The following is a 21,607-nucleotide window of genomic DNA, read 5'->3' as shown; positions in this document are numbered from 1 at the left end:
GCGGGATGAGCCTTTCTTGCTCCTGAGGCTCGAGGAGCTGCTGACCTCCCCACTGCCTCACACCAGAGTGAGCTGAGCTTCCTCTGTGGGTGTGAGTCCCACCTTTATTGGCCCCCTGGTAACCAGGCACAGGTGGACTCACACCCACTCATAGGCAACTCGAGGCACCTGGATGTCTTGTTTCTCTACACAGGCTCTTTTGAAATATCTCCAGACACAGAGAATCCACTACTTCCCTGGGCAGCCCATTCCAATGCCTGATCACCCTCTCCAGAAAGAAATTCTTTCTCATCTCCAACCTAAACCTCCCCTGGCACAACTTGAGACCCTGCCCTCTTGTCTTGCTGAGAGTTGCCTGGGAAAAGAGCCCAACCCCCCCCTGGCTCCAACCTCCTTTCAGGGAGTTGTAGAGAGTGATGAGGTCTCCCCTGAGCCTCCTCTTCTCCAGCCTCAACACCCCAGCTCCCTCAGCCCTTCCTCACAGCAATTCTGCTGGATCCCTTCACAGCCTCCTTGCTCTTCTCTGGACCTGCTCCAGCACCTCAATCTCCTTCCTGAACTTCCTGAGGGGCCCAGAACTGGACACAGGACTCAAGCTGTGGCCTCCCCAGGGCTGAGCACAGGGGCAGAATCCCTTCCCTGGACCTGCTGGCCACGCTGTTCCTGAGCCAGCCCAGGATGCCATTGGCCTTCTTGGCCACCTGGGCACACTGCTGGCTCCTGTTCAGCTTCCTGGCAATCCAGACTCCCAGGTCCCTTTCTGCCACTCTGTGCCCAGCCTGGAGCTCCCCATGGGGTTGTTGTGGCCAAAGTGCAGGACCCGGCACTTGGCCTTGTTGAACCTCATCCCGTTGGGATCATCCCAACTCTCCAGTCTGTCCAGGTCCCTCTGCAGAGCCCTCCTGCCTTCCAGCTGATCCACACTCCCCCCCAGCTTGGTGCCATCTGTGAATTTGCTGATGATGGACTCAATCCCCTCATCTAAATCATCAATAAAGATATTGAACAGCACTGGGCCCAACACTGATTCCTGGGGGACACCACAGCCGCCATTTTGATGCAGCCCCGTTCAGCACCACTCTCTGGGCCCGGCCCTCCAGCCAGTTCCTAACCCAGCACAGGGTGCTCCTGTCCAAGCTGTGGGCTGACAGCTTTTTCAGGAGGATGCTGTGGGAGACGGTGTCAAAGGCCTTGCTGAAGTCCAGGCAGAGCACATCCACAGCCTTCCCCTCATCCACCATTGGGTCACCCGATCATAAAAGGAGCTCAGGTTGGTCAGACAGGACCTGCCCTTCCTAACCCCGTGCTGGCTGGGTCTGATCCCTTGCTCATCCTGCAGGTGCTGTGTGATTGCACTGAGGATGATCTGTTCCATGACCCTGCCAGGCAGGCCTCTAGTTTCCTGGGTCACTTTGTGCAGGGCATCCTCCTCTCCACCACCACTTGTTTTTTTCTGCTCAGCGACCCTCCAAGTGATCCTGGGTGGTGGATATGTAAACTCTCCACTCACAACACCACATTCCTTTCATGGTCATGAGACTCTGGAAAAAAATCATTAAATGAACCCAGACTGAGTATTTAGTTCTCCTTTTCTTGAGCCTTTTCCTGCAGCTCCAGGATGTTTCAGGGCTAGAAGATGACCTGTACTTGTTCCCATTAAAGGTAACCTCCCCTCTGCAATCTCAGCCCTTCAGGAACTGATGCCTGGAGAAAAAAAATCCAACCTGCCACACACCCTAGCAGCTAAAACCACAGGGAACACCCCATTTTGGTAAAGAACCCCAGATTCTTGACCCCAAGGTGGGATGTGAAGTGGGACCAGGGCAAGAGAGATGGGGAGCAATGAGGGGAAGCAGCCCTGAGCCAAAGGAGGGGGATGTGGGACAGATCTTGCCCTCCTGTCCTGAGGGGTTTGTGTAGCCTTGGCCATGCTCTTCATCTCAAGGGAATGGATTTGGGATGCCCCTGCTTCCTTGAGGCAGACATTCTGGTTGGTGGAAAGCATCTCTGGAGGAAAAAAGCCTTGAATGGTTTTGGTTAGAAAAGATATCATCAAGTCCAACCATAACCCAGCCCTGCCCCATGTCCCTCATCCCCACATCCCCAGGGCTTTGAAACCCCTCCAGGGATGATGGGGACTCCAGCCCTTCCCTGGGCAGCCTGGGCCAGGCCCTGACAACCCTTTGGGGGAAGAAATTGTTCCTAATATCCAACCTAAATCTCCCCTGGTGCATCTTGAGGCTGTTTCCTCTTGTGCTATCACTTGGAACTTGAGAGGTGACACCAACTTCCCCAACTTCCAACCTCCCCCCAGGGGGAAGGAGCCCTCCCAGGCACAAAGTAGGGAGCCTGGATGGGACAAATCCCCAGGATTTGGTGTCAGAATAAGGCTCCAAGGGCTTGGAGCAGGCATTCCTGGGAGAGTTTGTTGCCAGGAGCAGGAGATAAGGCCAGGTTGGAGCTGTGCAGGTCCCTTTCCAAAGCTCCCAGGGAAGGCAGACATCAGAGAAGGGTTTGGGGATTTCTGATGGGCAGGAGGAGGAGCAGATAGCATCCATCTCTGTGGAGAGGAGGCTGGAGCTCCCAGCTGAGGTGGGCTCAGGCTTTTACCACCTCGGACATCCTCGTTAGGGCTGCCAAAGCACAGCCGAGAGCACCACCTCCTGGACCCGGCGAAAAAGCACTGCAGAAAGCCGAAGGAAGGCTTCTGCTCCGTGTTTCGAGCTGTCTTGCCTAAATCAGCATCGTGGGGATGGGTGTCCAGCCTGCCAGGTACCTACCAGACAGGATGGAGACATCTAGAAGAAAAAGGTTTTGCTACTCTGAAATCAATAAAAGCAATCATGGGAAAAGATGGATGAGTGGGGGGGGCACCCAAGAACTTGAAGGGGCTTGTGTGCCCCTGTGCTTGTCCATCTTTCCCAGCTACAGGACTGGATATAACTCAGACATGCTCTAGGAATCTTGGGCTCTCCACCAGCATGGCCAATCTCCGGGTTAATTATTTTCTTGCACTGAGCTTCTTCCCCAGACAGGGATCAATCCTGGATTTACCTCTCTACCTCTTCCCTTCTCGTTTCCAGCAGTGCTAACTGCTCACCCTTTGTTTCATCCAGGTCTGAGAAGAGGTGGGAGAAGACCGAGCTGAGCAGAAACTTCTGGAAAGCCTCAGGTTTGCAGGCTGAGTATTGCCAAGGAAAAACCTGGGGGAGTTTGGGAGGATGGACTCTGCCCTGGGAGAGGTGGACCTGGCCCCAGGGTGTAGGGTGCAGGGAAAAGCTGCAACTGGTGTCAGGGTGTAACCAGCCCAGTATGGAAAGGAGCTGGAGGAGAGGCAGGAGGGACAACATCCCACCACACCACAACTGGACCTGCCCTGGAGCTCAGCCAGCACTTCATAGACCCTGATGGTGCTGAGAGAGGAGAACAGAGACCTGGGCACAGGGATCCCTCCTGCAGCCTTTGACAGTCACTGATTTACAGACTTACAAAGCCAGGACTTCTCCTGGCTCAGCCCTCCCAGCAGTCCTGGGGGTGGGTTGTGTCTGGCAGAAGGTGAATCTTATCATCAAGAAGATATCTGAATAAATCTAAGATTTTTCTCACCGGGATCCTGGTCATGGTTGAGTGAAGGGATGGAGGACATGTCTCTGCTCATTGGAAATGTCCTTGCTTCATCTGGTAGGATTTGGAGGAGAGCAGCATGGATTTGGTGTGGAAAGATTGAGACCTAGAGTGAATATTTGCCTGGCACCAGTCTGGCATGGAGATCAGTCCTCTGGCTTTAAATGTTCCCTGGAAAGAAGCACTTCCACATAACCACAAATCATAGCAGTTTCCCTCCTCCCTGCCTGGTCACTGGGAGCAGTAAGTCTGGGTGATGCCATGGGGGATGAGGGCTGTCCCTGCAGCATCCTTTTGTCCTTGGGAAAGGCTGCAAAGCTCTGCCCAAAAGCCACTGCAGGGAAGGGATTCTGACCACCCCGATCCTGCAGTGAGGGATGGGTCAACCTCTGGGTCAGAAGTGTCCCTTGTTCACTGGAAACCACTGAGCCCAGAACAAAGGGAGTTTCACCTGTGGTCCCTGGAGCTGAGCCTTGTGCCACCTTTTTGCTTGGAAAAAAAGGATCCTAGAGCCCTAACCCCAACTTGGGCTGAAACACATCCCATGAGCAGCACTTTTCAAAGCTCCAGAAACAAACAAACAAACAGAAAACCCACAAAAAAACCCCCACAAAACCAAAACCCAACAAAAATAAAACAAACCAAAAAACAAAGCCAACCAGAAAGAAACCCCAAACAAGCAGCATTTAGGGACTTTTCTCTGCCCCTGAACCTGGTTATTTCTCCTACAAGCACCAGCAGACTTGATCCTGTCACTCAGGAAAGATGCTACCACGTGTCAAAAGGGGGCAAAACCCCCAAGAAAATCCATACCTGGGGAAGAGTGAAACTGCTGACAGAGCTGGGTCTGCGATCTGCCCAAACCCCTTTGATTTTGGTGTGGTCAGAGCAGCAAAGGGAGGCAGGCTCGTTTTGCCAGTGCCTATGTATAGATCCCTGAGCTCATAGTTTCTGACTTCACAGAGCATTCAAGGCATGGCAAACTGGAATATCCACCTGGCCTGGGGGCTGGCAGCCAGCCAGCTGAAGCTGGGGAGATGCTTGGTTGCCCCAGATCTGCTCTTGCTGGCCCACATCTCTTTTATATCATCTTGAGATCTCAGGGGGTGTGAGTATCTCTGGCATCTTCCAGCAGCTTCAAGGAGGGGCAAGGGGATGGGGAGACTTTTTCCAGGGGTGAATGTGCAACCTCAGCCCTGGGACAGTCTGTCTGGAGAGGTTTCAGCCTCAGTTTCTGACTGTGCCAAGTCTTGAGAGGTCCCCCCTGGAGCAGAAGCCTCCCCCTATGGGTGTTCTCTGCAGAAGACAGAGGCATTTTGGCAGCTTCTCCTTCCTTTCTCCTGCCAGAAACCAGCCCAGTGTTGTAAGCACTGCACCCACAAGCCACTGATACTGCTGCCCACGCCTCCAGCCCTGCCACAGCACCTGAAACCACCCTCCTGACCACAGAGGAGCTCCAGGGCCCATCTCCTTGGGTTTTGGGTCCATTCCCTCTTCTGCCTGCCCCTAAGACCCTGCAGAGCCCTGGGCATTCCTCAGGCTGGAGGAGCACAAGGCTGGGAACACTGGTGTGGAGCATCCCTCTGTCCCCTGCCACAGCCAGGTTTCTCCTGCAGCTTTGCCAGCTCAACACCCCAGACTCTCCAGGGCATACAAACTCCCTGAAGGTGCAAACCCAGATCCCATGGGTGCATGGTCACAGCCAGAGCCAGGGAAGGGGTGCAGGCAGGCTCTTGGGGGTCACCCTCCCTGCTCTGGGAACCTCCTCTGGACCCAGGAGTGGCACCCAGGTCCCTGTGGAGCCACCCAGAGAGGCTGAGCAGGGGCTGGCATCCTGGTGGCCACTGGCCAGGGTAAGGGGTGGGAGGGGTCCCTGGAAAGAGTCAAGATTGTGGCAGGAGCCACCCACCCTGCCAGCAGTTTTTACAAGGATGTGCAGGGAAGGTGCCTCTCAGCTTCTTTCCTGGGGTTTGACTGGGGGATGGGCAGCACCCTGGGGCACGGGTAAGGCCCCAGGGAACACCCTATATGTGGGTTTCCAGGCTGCACATGGCCAAATGGTGACCCAGGGGCCACCTTCAGCTGATGAGATGGCCAAACATGGGGCTGGTGCTTGCCCTGAGCCTGCAGTGCTCCTGGCACTGTGGGATCACAGTTCCCAGAGGTGCTGGGAACCCTCTGGGGCAGGTGTGAGGGATCAGTGGTTCTCAGGCCCTCTTGTGTGTGTTTATCAGGCTGTACATAGCTGCTGCAGGGGCTGGTGAACATCTCACCACATAGGACTGGGAATGCAGTTGATGATGAGTGGTGATGGAGTTGGGGGGATGAGGAGGAAGAGGGCTGCAGGTACAAAGATGAGGTCAGGAGGAGGGATGGAGTGAGATGTGTTTGGTGGGAGCCCAGCCCTGCTGCAGGATGCTGCAGCAACAGGGGGGGTGGGGACTTGGGTGTCCCCTTTGGTGCCTCTTTCATTGGGGTTTGACCCCAACTACAAACAAACCCAACTACAGCTTCCCATAGCATGAGGGAAAGCAGACAGGACCCTGCCTCCTGTCCCTGCCCTCTGACTCTGGACTCGCCCACTCTTTGGCCAAGCAGCTGAACATCAGCAGCCCCGTAAAACCCAAACGAGTTCCTCTGCATTCACTCTCCGGGCCCTGCCCCTGTCTCTGCTCCAGCTTTTATGCAACGTGCTGACATGAAACACGAAGCCAACACCTCCCTGGTGTAGAGGCATCCCCAGCCTCTCCCCAGCAAGTGCTTGGGGCTGGGGTGCAGTCAGCCCTGCTCCTGGGGACAGTGGTGGAGTGCATGGAGGGGACCCTGCCCTGGTGCCCTGCAGGAGGTAAGGGGCTGTGGGGCAAGGGAGGAGCAAGGGTCTTCTTCTGCCATGTTTTTGGGGAGCATCAAGTCCCTGATGCCCCCCCTGAACCATAGCAGGAACCCAGGTGTTTCTTCTCTTGCCTGGCGAGGGGATGGCTGGTGGCCTTTTTGTGGTTGGTGGGTGCAGGGAGTGGTCTCGTGCAAGGGGGTGCTGCCATGGAGGGGATGGCAAAACCTTCAGAAACAGCTGTGAGGACACCCATGAGTGAAATCATCTGTGAGAAGAGGGGTGCAGATGGGTTGGGGGCCTGAAGATGCTGCAAGGTCTGGAAAACTTGCTGGCTCAAGCTCCCAAACCTTTATCTAAGAGATAAAGGAGCTGAGCTGAGCATCCCTCATCCCTTCTCCCCCCCCCTCCCTTCTTTCTCCCCTTTCCCACCTTGGCAGATGCACAGGGTGTGTGAGGGGGGCTCCAGACCCACCAGGGATCTGGCAGCTCCTTGTTCCTCTTGTCCCCCAGGCCAGGGCAGAGGCTGGAGGGTGGGCAGGGGTGCTGGTTGGGCTGGGCATCTCTGCTCCCTCTCCCTCCCTGTGGGATCCTCTGCTCCTGCCTGTCCCTCTGACCCCTTACTCTGTGTCCCCTTTGGTGGGGACATCTCCCTTGCCTTGGCAGGTTTCTTTGTGGGATGGAAGCTCCCAAGCTCCCCCCTCCCAGGTATCTGGAGCTGGCAGCAGAGCACTGAGGCACTCACGACACAAGCAGGACCTGTTCCCAGCAGGGAGACACAGTTCCACCAAGGGGCTGATGCCTTTTTCTCTGTGATTTTTGGCAACCAGTGGCTCTGGAGCTGAGGTTCTCCCATCACCTCTCTCTTGCCCCAAGGGCTGTGCTGAGAGGTTTGGTGCTGCTGAATGTGCTCACCCATGCCTGGCAGCATCCAGCTCCTTGTTAGGGGCAAGAGGGAGGAGGAGAGCAGGTTGGGTCACGCTACAACTTCCCACTGAGTCCCTCCTGAACCCACCCGTGCCTCTTCCCTGCAGCAGAGCAGAGATGTCTGAGACCTCATCTAACAAGGAGGGTGCCCCGGCTGAGTGTCCCGTGTGCTATGAGAAGTTTCCCCCCCTGGAGGCCACGCACCGCAGGCTCAGCTGTGGACACACCTTCTGCCACGACTGCCTGGTGAAATGTTTGCTCTCCACCAAGCTCCACGGCCAAGTCCAGAACAGCATCATCTGCCCCGTCTGTCGCTACGTGACTTTCCTCAGCAAGAAGAAGGCTTTGTGGCCACCCAAGGCAAGCGCCGACCCCCGGACTCTAGAGATGCCACTGTCACCTTCCTCCTTGTCCCAGCTGACCAAAACGGAGGCCAGCAACACCTTGGTGGTGCCCAGTCATTTTGTGATGCCCATCCAGAGCTCGGAGCGGTGCTGCAGCACGGGGAGCAGCCCCGTGGGCTGGCAGGGAGAGCTGGTGAGGGAAGCCCACATCTTTGTCATCAGTGACCATGGGATGCCACTGGTGGACACGGACTGCAGGTCCCTGGGGAGGAGAAGCGGGTCGGAAACACGGAGCTCCATGTCCTTGTCATCCAGCATGGCCCTGGGGGTGAAATGCTGCCAGTCACCCATCGCCCTGGCTGTCTTCCTCATCCTGACCCTGGCCATGCTGGCAGCCGTGCTCCCGTGGCTGCTGCTGGTGAAGAGGGACTCGTAGCAGGGAGAGGATCAGCACAGGGGTCTTGCTGATGCTGAGACAAAGCAAGGGCTGGAACCTCTCTTGAAAGACCCCTGGAGAAAGCCCACAAGCAGCTGGAGGTGAAGTTCTCTCCTCTGGCCAGGGACTGGATGGATTTCAGACCTTTCTGCAGATCTCTGGGAACTGACAGTGCCACTGCTGGCGTTTTTATTTGTTTTTTGTCTCTTTTGGTTAAAACATGGCAGGGCAAGGCCTGCTAGTTTGTATCTCTGGTATCTGAGTGGACAGGGGGGTTGCTGCTCCCATACCCTGTGACAGCACATGCAGGGGACTGTGCTCATCCCTCCCTCCATCCCATCTCCTGAGTGGGGAAGGCTGTGGCCTTCTGTGCATGGGTTCTGTGCATGGTAGGATCAAGGCTGCCACGTTGTGGGGCTTCTGGAGGTGCCCAGGTTCCCCAGGTCAGCGGGGTATGTGATGCAGCCACCCTGGAGAGACCCTCCTGGCTTCCCACCCCAAAGAGGTGAAGATAAATCAGAGCCTCTAGAACCAAGGACAGGGAGACCTGGGGATGAGGAGAGGGGTCCTGGTCCCTGGGAGCTCCCACTGCCCACCACCACCCACCACTCCTCTCCCTGCTGAGCACTGGGGTGGGAAGGGATGGCAGCTCCTGCCCCAGGCAGTCCCAGCCATGGCTTCTCTCACCTCTTGCTCTGAGCTCACCTCTTTCTCTGAGTTGTGGCCATCCCCTGGTGTCACCGGTGTCCCTCCTGCCCTGGGGATGCAGGGACAGGCTGTGGGGCAGGAGCTAAACCTGGGGTCTGGACTGGGTAAAGGGGAAGATTTGGGATTCCACCCTCCTGTGCTTTGGGTGTCCCTGTTTCCTTGTCCCAGTATCCAGGTCCTGAGGTTTAAAACCCAGCGGGTGGCTCATTTTCACCAGTCCCAAACAGCTGAGACACACCTGGCTTTGTCTCACTCTGTACCAGTCCCACCAAGGCAGCCTCAGCCCCTCATCCCTTGCCTTGGGGACATCTGAAATCCACAGGTGAGATTTGGGACCCTCTGTGCCTGCTTTTGGAGGGGGGAGGAGGGGGAGATGGGGACTTCAGGTCACCCCCATGCCAGAGCTGCTCACTGGTGCTGGGTACCCCGTCACGTTTCTCCCCATCTGTATCCCCAGAGGGACATCTGCACTGCCATGGCCACCTTTGTCCTGCTGACCCAGTCCCTGGCCCCTTGGGTGCTCCTCTCAGCCCCATCATCCAGGAATGTGTCCTGAGGGCCACGGTGCTCTCACCAGCACCACAAAATGTCTGGGAGCAGCATCAGGATGTCCCTCACCATCACCCACAGAGGTGACAGAGGGGTGCAAGGCTGGCACACCATTCCCACACCCCCAGAGAGGGGCAGGACAAACACGGCCAGCAGTGCCACCAAGGAACCTTTGTCCTCAGCCAGAACATTTCAGGGGAACAAATAAGAACCACCAGGGGCTGGAAAAGGGGTCAGCAGTCTGGGGCAGAGGAGCTGATGGCATCCCAAGCTGATGATGGAAGATTGGGGTTACAACCAGGACACCAATCCCTGGCAGGGCTGCCAACTGCCCGGCTTCTCCTTGTGATGCTGTGACTGCAATCCCCCACCCCGTGCCTCAGTTTCCCTACCACACCCTGACCCCTGTATGAAGCCAACAGGAGATCGCCTGGGGAAAAGTTCCTGAGCCACCACCCAGGAATGGCAACCCCATTCCATGGGGAATCATTCCCTGATAATGACAATCCCACATCTCCTGATTGATTAATAACCCTCATTATTAGTCTGGGTGCTGGGGGAATCAGAGCAGGGTGTCAGCAGCTGGGACAGGAGCTCCTCAGGGCAGGGCTGGAGGAACCCACTTTTGGCTGCTGTTGCTTAAGCCCTGGAGATGTTTGCTCAGGAAAACAGTCAAGCAGCAGCACGGGGGTGAGATGGGACATTAGGTGCTGGGCTGGGGTCACAAGCACCAGCAGAGGGGACTGGGGTGTCATAGAGTGGTTTGGGTGGGAAGGGACCTCTCCAGGTCACCCAGTCCAAGCCCTGCAGTCTCAGGGACACCCTCACCCAGATCAGGGTGCTCAGAGCATCCTCAACCTCACCTTGAACATCTCCAGGGGTGAGGCCTCAACCCCCTCCCTGGGCACCCTGTGCCATTGTCCCACCACCCTCGTGGTACCCTCATCAGCCAGTGCCATGGATGTGGAGCTCTGGGGTGGGGGTCCAGGGGCATCCCCCCCTTTAAAGGTGAGCAGGGAGCTTGCCACAGGGTGGCAGTGCTTGGCCAGGGATGGCTGTCAGCATGGGCAGGGTGGCACCCAGGTCACCCCCTGCCTTTGGTGGGTGAGGGTCAGGCAGCAAAAGTTTGGAGATGCCTGGGGACATGATGTGCTGAGCACCCCAGGGGTGGCTCTGTCCCCTGTCTGAGGGCACCCACAGGACCAGCTGATGGCCCAGCATCCCCACATCCTCACCAGAGCCACTCTGGGCAGCAGGACTTGGGTGCTCCCAGAGCCAGGGGTGCCTGTTGGTGTAGGCTGGGGTCTGCTTGTCCCTGGGAGAGGAGCTCCCAGCCCTGAAAGGACCCATGGAAAGCTCCCATCATCCTGTTTCCTTGGGATTAAATCTGATGGCCAGAACCAGTCCTTCCCAAGCCTTCTCCTGCTGATGGTGTCTGGGGCAGAGGTTTGGATCTCCAGCAGACCAGATGCTGTACATCTTGTCCTCCCATGTATCCCTTAGAGGACACTGGGGCCATTTCCAGCTCAGTCCCGAGTCACTCAGTGCTTTGCTTTGTTGAGGTGGCCTAAATGTCCCCAGGATAACTCACACCTGCCCCTCTGGGACATGTCTGGGTTGCTGCCCCTTCCACACTGACCCAGCCCTTGCCATGGCTGGACAGGGCTGGGATCTTCCATCCTCAGCCCCGTGGGAGTTCCTGGAGATGCTACAGCCATGTCCCTCTACCCTCAGGTGTGAGCTCAGTGGCCAGGATCTTCTCAAGAGCCCCTGCAGGCCACCCAGGGCTGGCAGAACCCGTTGGGATAATTATTTCCTAATGTGCAGGTGGGGAGGAAGGCACTGGCTCTCTCCTAGGTGAGGAAGGGCAGCAGACACGGACACAAAATTAAGGGTCAGCTGGTGACACTGGGGAGCTAAAGGGACAGAGCCACATCTTCCAAACACCAGTGGCAGAGGGGACAGGGACTTTGTAGGAGCCAGTGCTGAGGTCCCAGCTGCAGGGAGCCCGTGATGGTTTGGGACTGCTCCAAGATAATAGAGAAATAAAGCTCAGCTGGGGCTGGGGGGCTGTGGGGGGAGCATGGCCCTGAGAGCACGTGTGTCCCCATGTGTCCTTATTCCCAGCAGCAGCTGGCTGGGCACAGGGGGTGTGTGACACAGGGGGTGTGTGACACAGGGGTGTGTGGCACAGGGGGTGTGAGGCACAGAGGGGTGTGTGACACAGGGGGTGTGTGACAAAGGAGGTGTGTGACACAGGGGGTGTGTGACACAGAGGGGTGTGTGGCACAGGGAGGTGTGTGACACAGGGGGGTGTGTGACACAGAGGGGTGTGTGACACAGGGGGTGTGAGGCACAGGGAGGTGTGTGACACAGGAGGTGTGTGACACAGGGAGGTGTGTGACACAGGGGGTGTGTGACACAGAGGGGTGTGTGACACAGGGGGTGTGTGACACAGGGGTGTGTGACACAGGGGGGTGTGTGACACAGGGGGTGTGTGACACAGGGGGTGTGTGACACAGGGAGGTGTGTGACACAGGGGGTGTGTGACACAGGGGGGTGTGTGACACAGGGGGTGTGTGACACAGGGGTGTGTGACACAGGGGGTGTGTGACACAGGGAGGTGTGTGACACAGGGGGTGTGTGACACAGGGGGTGTGTGACACAGGGGGGGGTGTGACACAGAGGGGTGTGTGACACAGGGAGGTGTGTGACACAGGAGGTGTGTGACACAGGAGGTGTGTGACACAGGGAGGTGTGTGACACAGGGGGTGTGTGACACAGGAGGTGTGTGACACAGGGAGGTGTGTGACACAGGGGGTGTGTGGCACAGGGGGTGTGTGGCACAGGGGGTGTGTGACACAGGGAGGTGTGTGACACAGGGGGTGTGTGACACAGGAGGTGTGTGACACAGGGGGGTGTGTGACACAGGGGGTGTGTGACACAGGGGTGTGTGGCACAGGGGGTGTGAGGCACAGGGAGGTGTGTGACACAGGGAGGTGTGTGACACAGGAGGTGTGTGGCACAGGGGGGTGTGTGACACAGGGAGGTGTGTGACACAGGGGGTGTGTGACACAGGGAGTGTGTGACATAGGGAGGTGTGTGACACAGGGGTGTGTGACACAGGGGTGTGTGACACAGGGGTGTGTGGCACAGGGGGTGTGTGGCACAGGGAGGTGTGTGACACAGGGGGTGTGTGACACAGGGAGTGTGTGACACAGGGAGGTGTGTGACACAGGGGGTGTGTGACACAGGGGGTGTGTGACACAGGGAGGTGTTGTGACAGGGGTGTGTGACACAGGGGTGTGTGACACAGGGGGTGTGTGACACGGGAGTGTGTGACACAGGAGGTGTGATAGGGGTGGTGAACAGGGTGTGTGATCACAGGGAGGGTGTGTGACACAGGGGTGTGTGACACAGGGGGTGTGTTGAACCAGGGGGTGTGTGGCACAGGGGTGTGTGACACAGAGGGGTGGTGTGGACACAGGGGGGTGTGTGACACAAGGGGGTGTGTGACACAGGGGGTGTGTGGCACAGGGGTGTGACACAGCGGGGGTGTGACACAGGGGGGTGTGGGGCACAGGGGGTGTGTGACACAGGGGGTGTGGACACAGGGGTGTGTCGACACAGGGGGTGTGTGACAACAGGGGTGTGGACACAGCGGGGGTGTGACACAGGGGGGTGTGGGGGCACAGGGGGTGTGTGGCACAGGGGGATGTGTAGCCCATGTTTCCATGCCCATGGATGGTATTTCAAGCAGCTGCCAACCACAGAATCACAGAGTGTCAGGGGTTGGAAGGGACCTCTGGAGCTCATCCAGTCCAACCAACCCTACTAAAGCAGGATCCCCCAGGAACACATCCAGGGGGGTTTGGAAAGGCTGTAGAGAAGGAGACTCCACAACCTCTCTGGGCAGGCTGGGCTCCATCCAATGCTCAGGTGTGCCTTGGTGAGCAGTGCCCCAAGAGCTGCTTGAGCTGAAGAGGTCAGAGGGTACCCTTCCCTTCCTTTGCCTAAGAGATGACCACCTTCCATCCCTCCATCAGCCTCCAGGATGGGCAGGACCCCAGGAGATCCCAGCGTGTGCCATTTCCCTGCTTGGAGAGCACACATTGCCCTTCCCACACTAACAGCTCTTTGTACCATGGCAGCAGGGCCAGGAACCCTGGGTAATGGCTGCATAATGCATCATTAGCAGCAAAAGGTGGCATTTTTATGGCAGGGAGATGGGAGAAGTGGGAATTGCACAGGGCCCAGGAGTGCTTACTGGCCAGCCACATCAGCAGCTCCATTAGGAACCAACCTCTGAAAGCCCCAGCTCCATCAGCTGAGATTTCACCATGAATAATTGAGAAGACTCCTCCAAGCTTCCTCCCCTGCCCCAGCCTGAGCTTCTGGAAAACCACCACCAGTCTGAGATGGAGCTGGTTTGTCCAACGTGGGGCATGGACAAGAGGTGACACCAGCTGGATGTCCCCAGGACAGGCTGTCTCCAGGCAAGATCCTTTTGGCTCCATCTCCAGCACCTGGCAGAGGCCTTTTCACACTGCTGGTAGCACCTGGGGCATGGCTATGGGCTGGATTCTTCTTCTTGGGCTTTGCAGAGGAGACAGAAGGGGTTTTCTAAGCCTATGATGGGGCTGAAGTGCTGGGACACATTCTGTTCATCTGTCCAAGGAGGTTTTACACTTCCCTGTGTCATTCTGAGATCTTTTTTGTCAACTCAGCAACCTACCATGGAAAAAAAAAACCCAAACCCAACAACCCTGGAATACCACCAGAGGTCTGCACTTTCTGTCCAGCAACTGGCTGGCAACAACCTGCAAATGTATTTCTAGGAAGAGCTTCTTTCCCTGTTTGACAACAGCAAATCAAGCTGGGAACACAACTTTCCCAGTCTCCTGTGGGACTTCCCTGCTGCCTGGTGGTTCCCGTGCTCACTGTCCTGATGCTCCTGGGTGCTGGTGGGATGGGGAGGTTGGGATGGGATGTGCCCAGGGGTGCTGCAGGGTGGGTGCTGGGCACCCAGCTCCCTGGCACACACGTAGAGGGCTCGTTGGGTATCCTCTCAGCAGAGCTGAAGCTGAGCAGAGTTTGTCCCAACCACAGGCATCTGAGTGGGGGAAAGTCCATGGGAAGCTGCATGCTGAGGAATATTTGGGTGTGGAGCCTCCCTGGTGAGATGCCCTGGGAGTCTGAGCTGCCAACACTGATCCAACCCAGGCTTGCAGGTGGCTGCTGTGCTGTCAGGGATCTCCAGGTCCACACATCCTTGGGAAGAGCAGATGATTGTGTCTGCAGGAGCCAGATCTGGGTCCCCACCCTATGGATGGGTTTGATCCCAAGGTTTTTATTCCCTGGAAGCTGTTGTATGGAGGGAGGGTGGAGAGCAGCCACGGAGCACGGCTGAGCAGCTGTCCTGGAGGACATGGAACAGTTCAGGGAAAGCACCAACCAGGAAGCCCTGGGGCTTCACCACCCTCCCTGGGGCTTTGGCAGCTGCTTCCCTCCCTGCCAGCTGTGGGATGCACAGGGATGCACAAGGATGCACAGGGAAGTGTGGGGCTGCACATGGACACACAGGAGAAAATGCACAGGGATTTACAAGGATACAGAGGGATGCAAAGGGAAAGACAGGGAAGTGTGAGAAGCTGCACATGGATACATAGGGAAGCAGAGAGGCACAGGGATATCCAGAGAAGTGCAGGGATGTGTGGGGATACACAGGGAAGAACAGGGATTCATGGGAATGCAAAGGAAAGCACGGGGATGCTCAGGAATACCCAGGCATGGAGAGGGAAACACGGGGCTGCTGCTGTCCTGCCCAGGAGCTGCTCTTCAGCTTCACATCCAGCAGCTGCAGTGAGGCTCTTGGGCAAACGTCTTTGGCTGGAGGTGACACCAGGGCTCCCTCTCACCACTCTTGCTAATGACTGCAGGGCTCTTAGTTACCCGGGAGCAGCAATTAGCTCCTGGCTGGCACCCCTGCTGCATTCGGAGCCCTGCCAGGGCTGTTCCTGGCAGAGCAGTGGGGCTGGGCTGGGGGATGGAAGGGGTGGCAGGAGCCCAGGGGACTTCCTCTGCCTCCCCTTCCCTGTCACCCTGGGGTCCCATTGAGCAGACCCCTCCGGCCACCCAGCCAGAGGTGGGGGACAAGCAGGGATGCTCCTGCTGGGGGAGAGCCTGGAGCTTCCATACATATTAATATATCTTGATATATAAATATTTTGTTTGAGGGGTGTTTACAGTCGGACCTAGAGGTCGTTTCCAACTGTGACAATTCTGGGATTGTCGCTGCAGCATTCCCTACGTGGGGTTGGGCTTTGCTCCGGGTCGAATGGGAATTGCTTTCCTAGAGGGGCAGGAGAATGGGGCAGGTCCAGGGCTCAGGAGGAGCCCGGGGATGGGGCAGGCATCAAGCTCCGTGTCCGCAGGAGCCACACGCCCAGGGTGGGAGGGATCCCGGCAGCTGAACTGTGGTAGCACTGGGTGGGGACAGCAAAAGGAGCCCGCAAGTAGCACGGCAGTGCCTGGCCCTGGTGAGTGCGAGGAAATGGTCTGAGGGTGATGACAGAGCTGGCCCAGTATGAAAAGGGTGGAGGAGCTGCTCAGTTTGCTCCATCCGACCCAAACCACCAGCCCCAGGCACCTCCAGCTCTTGGGGCTGGGGAGGTTTAAATCCCTGCTCGGAGCCCACTCTCTCCAGTTCACCACACCTACTGGGACCAGTTGGAAGCAGGGCTGCCATGGCTGCAGCGGGACCAAGCATCCTGCTTCCATGAGCTCTGGGAGAGTGGATGCAGCTGTGCAGGGAGAGGCAGGGATTGAAGGGTTTGTGCAGGGTGGGAGAGCTCCAGGATATGCTGAACCTGCTGCTTTCCTCCCCAGAGCACCTGGGGATAAGGTCAGAGTGTGCAGGAGGAGTTTGTGGTCTCCTGTTGAGTCAAAGAGAGCTTGGTCCCTCTTCAAACCCTGCCTCTTGTCTCCCAGCTCTGCCTGGGGGTGAAGGTGGGGCTGGGAGCAGTGAGGCGAGTTAGAAATAACCCCAGAGCCTTTCTATGATAAAATTCCTGGCTGAAAATTCCTGCTGGCTCTCTGGCTTCACTCTGGCAGGCTGCTCTGGAGAAAGTTGGCTCCTGCCCAGGGCAGAGGACAGTCACCTGCAGAGATAGTGCAGGGTTGTAGTGGAACAAAGCAATCAGACGCCTCTGATTACTGAGAAGTGGGATTGCTGCTATTGGGGTGAGGGCAGCTTTCACCTCATGTTTTATCTTTTCTAAGGCATTAGTCACCACTTCCCAGGTGGCATCTACTCCGGTTATATTTTTTCAAACTTCTTGATCGTGGAGGTCATTCAATAGGTCACCAACCTCCTTCCAAAGTTCTCGCGTAGCAACAGCGGGGGAGTAGGAGAGTCCCTGCTCAATGGGGGTGCTTGGTGAAAGTCCCATCTTCCTTTCCTTTTTCTTGGTTAATTATTAGTGTCAAAAGAAGGGTAACGGGTCTTCTTACCTGACTGTTAATTGCCGTTTGCTCTAGGGGGTTGGATCCCTCTTTCCTGATTCGTCAGAAGCACGGGCTAGACAGAAGTCTGTGCCTGCATTCTCCACCAGATGTAGCAGGACGTGTAGTGAGATGAATCTTCCTTCAGGGATCGTTGCCTCAAGGTCTAACTCGGTGTCGTGATATAGACTCGTGAGCTGTGCTCCAAGTCTATTGCCCACAAAGTGGAACTAGCAAGATTGGTCTGCCGCTCAATGAGCTACCAGCCCGCTCTCTTGACTAGCTCAGGAGTGAGCTACTCGGTGGGTGTGAGCCTCACCTTTTATTGGCCCCCTGGTCTTGCACATGCTCAATAGGAGGCCTGCCCTAATTGGGCACAGGTGGATTTGATACCAGCTCACACCCACTTCTCGGTAATCAGAGGCGTCTGATTGTTTTGTTCCACTACACAGGGTTGTGACCTCCTGACAGCTGCTGTTCTCTGAAAGTCCCTTGCTTCCAGAGCCATGGGAATCTGCAGAAAGGATCCTCTTAATACGATTATATATTTGAAGGAAAAATAATTAATTAATGACCTCAGGAGACCTCACTGCCTGCAAATGCAGCAGAGCCAACAGTGAAGGTGTTTGTTGAAGAACTTTTATTACCAAAACCTTACTGGCAGAGGAGGGGTCTCTCCACATTGCCAGGGAAGGATTACTAATATTTGCCACTGATGTTCAGACTCTATGATTTATCCCACATATGTCACCATACTTCCCAGCTCTCGTTCTCCCTTGTGTAAGAGCTGCTCCTCAGCTGAGTTGTGGAGTTTCCTGATTTTCCCCACTATTTCCAGTCAGCAAACAAGCAGCTTTGAAAAAAAAGAACAGTAGCAACTTTAATGAAAAAGTCCCAGAAAGGTGACACCAAAACATTGCAAAACATCCTGGCACAATCTCTGCTCCCCTTCACCTCATCCCCTGCTTGATGGTCCTGTGCCTCTTGATGGTTGATGTGCCTCTTGGCACAGGGGGAGAAAGGCTCCTAAGATTTGGTCACAAAAGGAGAGTTCCCCCCCCCTATACACTTGAAGATCTAGACACACCATTGTTGGGGTTGATGTCACCTCTGGTGCCTCCCCTGGAGCAGAGTGGGGGATGCTGTGAGGATGGTACCATGCAGGGGAAGAGGCTGAAGAGATCCCAGGGAATCCCAGACTCCCCAAAATATGCATGAGCTTTGAAAGAGGACTCCTGGCATGCACTTCAACAGAACTTTGGGCTTAGGAAGACCTGGAGGGTGTTTTTTGGTGATGGGGCTTTTCTGTTGGTGGGGTAGGTTGGGAGCACAGACTGGTCAGGGAGTGGAGGAGGGATGCTCATTCCAGTGCCCTTCATGCCATGCCAAAGGTTGTAAAACATCCCCAGCAGCCTGGAGCAAACAGACTGAGCACAAAACCACAAAAAAACCCCAACAGTGGAAGATAAGCTCCTGGGTCAACATTGTGCTGGGCTTTGGGCAGGTGTCCCAGTGCTGTGCAGGGCTGAGCCTCCAAGGGACAGGGGCTCAAATGCTTCACTTGTGTTTATCCTGCTGCTGGTGAGGTTGGTTGTGGCAAAGGTGGACTCTGCTCTGGCCAGTGTGTCTTGGGGACAGCAGAAGAAGGGAGACCCTATGTCCCTGGGATGGCAAGGGACACTGGAGACATCAGAGCTGGTGTTCTGGAGGTGCTGGGCTGTGCAGACTCATGGGTGCCCATCATAGGAGAAGGTGGGACAGGGAGGCCAGAGAGATCCCTGGTGCCTTGCCTCAGGCACACAGCGTGGGTGGGAGGGTTTCCCTCTCTAATTCCTGCTGTCCATGCACTGGGGGGATTGAAGCCCCCATGTCCTGCCTGGGGCTGTGCCCATCCCTGCCAGCTGCCTGGAACTGGAGGGTGCTGAAGGCACCTTGTGCACACACACACACACACACACACACACATCCTTCCCCCCCAGAAAAAATACAGAGATGGGGCTGAGTTCAGCTCCTGCTCCATGTGCTTCCTGCTGGGCAGTGGTGATTGCCCTGCCCAGCTCCATGTGAGCTGGGGCACTGCCAGAGATGGACTGGAGAGGGGAAAATGGGTGAGCAGGAATGTCCTATGGGGAACGAGGAATCCTGGGGTCTGCAGCACCCTGGGAAGGCAGTGATGGGACTGACCCAGCTCCTCCACACACCCTGCCTCATGGCAGGAGGTCTGGGCACAGGGCTGAGAGCCTGCTGAGCCCCTGGTTGCCCAGAGAAGCTGTGGCTGCCCCATCCCTGGCAATTTTGAAGGTTGGATGGGGCTTGGAGCAGCCTGGGCTGGTGGGAGATGTTCCTGTCCATGCAGGTGGGTTAGAAGTAGAGAATCTTTAAGGTCCCTTCCAACCTAAACTGTTGTATGATTCCATGAGCATCACTCTCCACCCCTCACCACCCCAAAGCTTTCCCCCAGCCATGCTCTGGTTCTGGGCACTGCTGGAGCCAATCTCAGAGGTTTTGCCGCCCCAACAAGCACCTTTCAGGAGTGTTCTGCCCCACCAGCTGGGGAGACAGAGGGGACAAGAGGTGACAGGGACCTCACACCCATTTCCCACTCGGTTCCCAGCTGCCTGGGAGTTGTCCCTGAGCAATGCACCCAGGCACGCACCTAACCAGGGACAGACATTGAATGGTGACAAAGCCCTCAGCCAAGCTTTACAGGCTGGATTGAACAGGCTGAGCACCAGCAATTAAAAATCCCAGAGCAAATAAAGGAGGGTGTTGGTTACTGCTGCCCTTCCTTCTATCCAGCTGCAGTCTCCAACTCGTGCTTGTTACTGCCTCTTATCTGCACATGTGCAGATACACATCACAGGAATTCTAGGAGATAGTTCCAAGGGCAGACAGGTGGGAAAGCACCCTGAGACCCGGGCATGGAGGTGAAAGCTGAACTCCTGGTCTGGGAATCCTGGTAAGTGTAGGGCTATAAAACCCCGTGACTCACAATGCAGCTTCCATGCTCTTGGGAGAGTCCTGAAAACTTCCTGGCTGCCTTTTGTAGTCACTGCCAACAAGAAAGAAAGAAAAAGCAGTAAATAATAAAAAGAACTGTTACTCACTGGTTGTGAGAGGCTTTAGAAAGAACTCTGCAAAGAAATCGCTCTCGAGTGACTCGTGAATGGGAATCCCATCTTTTGGTAATGTTGTGTTCCAGGAGGGGACTGACCTGGCTGAGATGCCAAAGCTGAGGAGAGGTGAGTCTGGTCCTAGGTCCAACATGTGTCAGGGGGGTTCATCTCACCTATCTCTGCCTTGTCTTTGTCTCATATGCTGTTATAAAACCGTGAGCTCCTTGGGGCACGGGTCGGCTCTTGGTACCTGGGTGCACAGGAGGCTCCTGGCTGGGGCTGTCACCATCCTTTTGTCATGTACTGTATGGCTCCAAGCACTTCCAGGCTGCTCATTAATCAGGCTAATTGGCTCCACCAGCCTTGCCAGCACACTGAGAGGGAGGAACATCTCCTTGGGATGCTGGGAAGGAGGCAGGATGCAGTGATGATGTTCTTCTCCTGACACAGGGACATTCCCACCCCCCTTGGCTTTGCAGGGGTCTTGCTGCTCACAGGTGAGGCCAAACCCAAACCCCGGGCAGCAGCTCTGGGCTGAGCTGGATGTCTCTATGTCACCAGCAGCCTTTCTGCTGGTTGGGTGAGTGCCAAACACACCAGGCATGTTCTAGACCAGCCTGAGATTAAGAAGGTGTAATCTCTGAGCCAGTGTTCAAACATGGCACTTTGTACCTATTTCTGTGTATTCAGTGTTTGTCATTGGCTGTGTGCAGGACCTGCTGGTGCCTCAGTGACACAATCTTCCCTTGGTTTTATTCTGTTCTCCATTATGTTCCTGGAAATATGTTCCCTGCTGGCAAATCCTTCCCAGCCTGGGCAGACACTGGTGGGAAGGGGTTAGTCCAGTAAGCAGCCAGGTTTCCTCATGTCCCATCTACACCAAGGCTTTGGTGCTAAGGGAGAGCCTGGATCTGGATCATTCTTATTGACTTGCCCTGTTTGCCCAGGGAGATCACTTACACCCCCTGTGCCTCCACTGCCAAAAGCTGACATGGGAGAGCAGGGGCTCTCCAGGACCTCACAGCATCATCTGAAGGGAAGAACTCAGCAAACAAACCCAAGCTACCTCCGATTTCCACCAAAACCCCCCCTCTTCTGATTCATTCAGACAGACTTATTCCATCAAAACCAAGTTCCTGTCCATCATTAATCCCTTCCAGAGTGGCTGTCACCAGCAGGAAGGTCTGGCTGCCCTGCCAGGACCTCTGCATTCCCCAACTCTAGCCAAGCATCCCTGTGCATGCCGAGCTGTAGGTACCTTTCCCTTGAGGTCCATCAGGCTGGTTGATGCAGACCCCTCCTTCCTTCCTTCGAGGCTGGACAAGCAGACCTTTCCCTCTGGTCTTTTTGGATGCCCTTCATCACCTGGATGAGCCTCTGGAGCTTCCCAGCACGTGATGTTGCTCCTCCAAGTGCAAGTTTCCATTTTGGCTTTGCCAGAGCTGCGGGTTAGTTAAACACCTCACTCCCTAGAGGGGACCCTCGATGTTTACTGTGTACCAGAAAATCCAAAAGACGAGGCTGAAGGCGACCAGAAGAGCTCCCGAGTAAACGAAGAAGTCCCAGGAGC

The 21,607-nt window shown here is 56.1% G+C and overlaps 1 protein-coding gene across 1 annotated transcript; it reads left to right on the top strand.

Moving 5' to 3' along the window:
* Positions 1–7,498: 7,498 nt before the first annotated feature.
* Positions 7,499–8,161, top strand: LOC103537291 (RING finger protein 222). The gene has a single exon (XM_008503560.2). It carries the CDS (start codon positions 7,499–7,501, stop codon positions 8,159–8,161), a length of 663 nt encoding a protein of 220 aa, XP_008501782.2.
* Positions 8,162–21,607: the final 13,446 nt, after the last annotated feature.

Source organism: Calypte anna, chromosome 18 (genome assembly GCF_003957555.1).
Source record: "Calypte anna isolate BGI_N300 chromosome 18, bCalAnn1_v1.p, whole genome shotgun sequence".
Classification (NCBI taxonomy): Eukaryota; Metazoa; Chordata; class Aves; order Apodiformes; family Trochilidae; genus Calypte; species Calypte anna.
The sequence above is the reverse complement of the archived record's forward strand: the minus strand, read 5'-3'. Positions and strand labels throughout refer to the sequence as shown.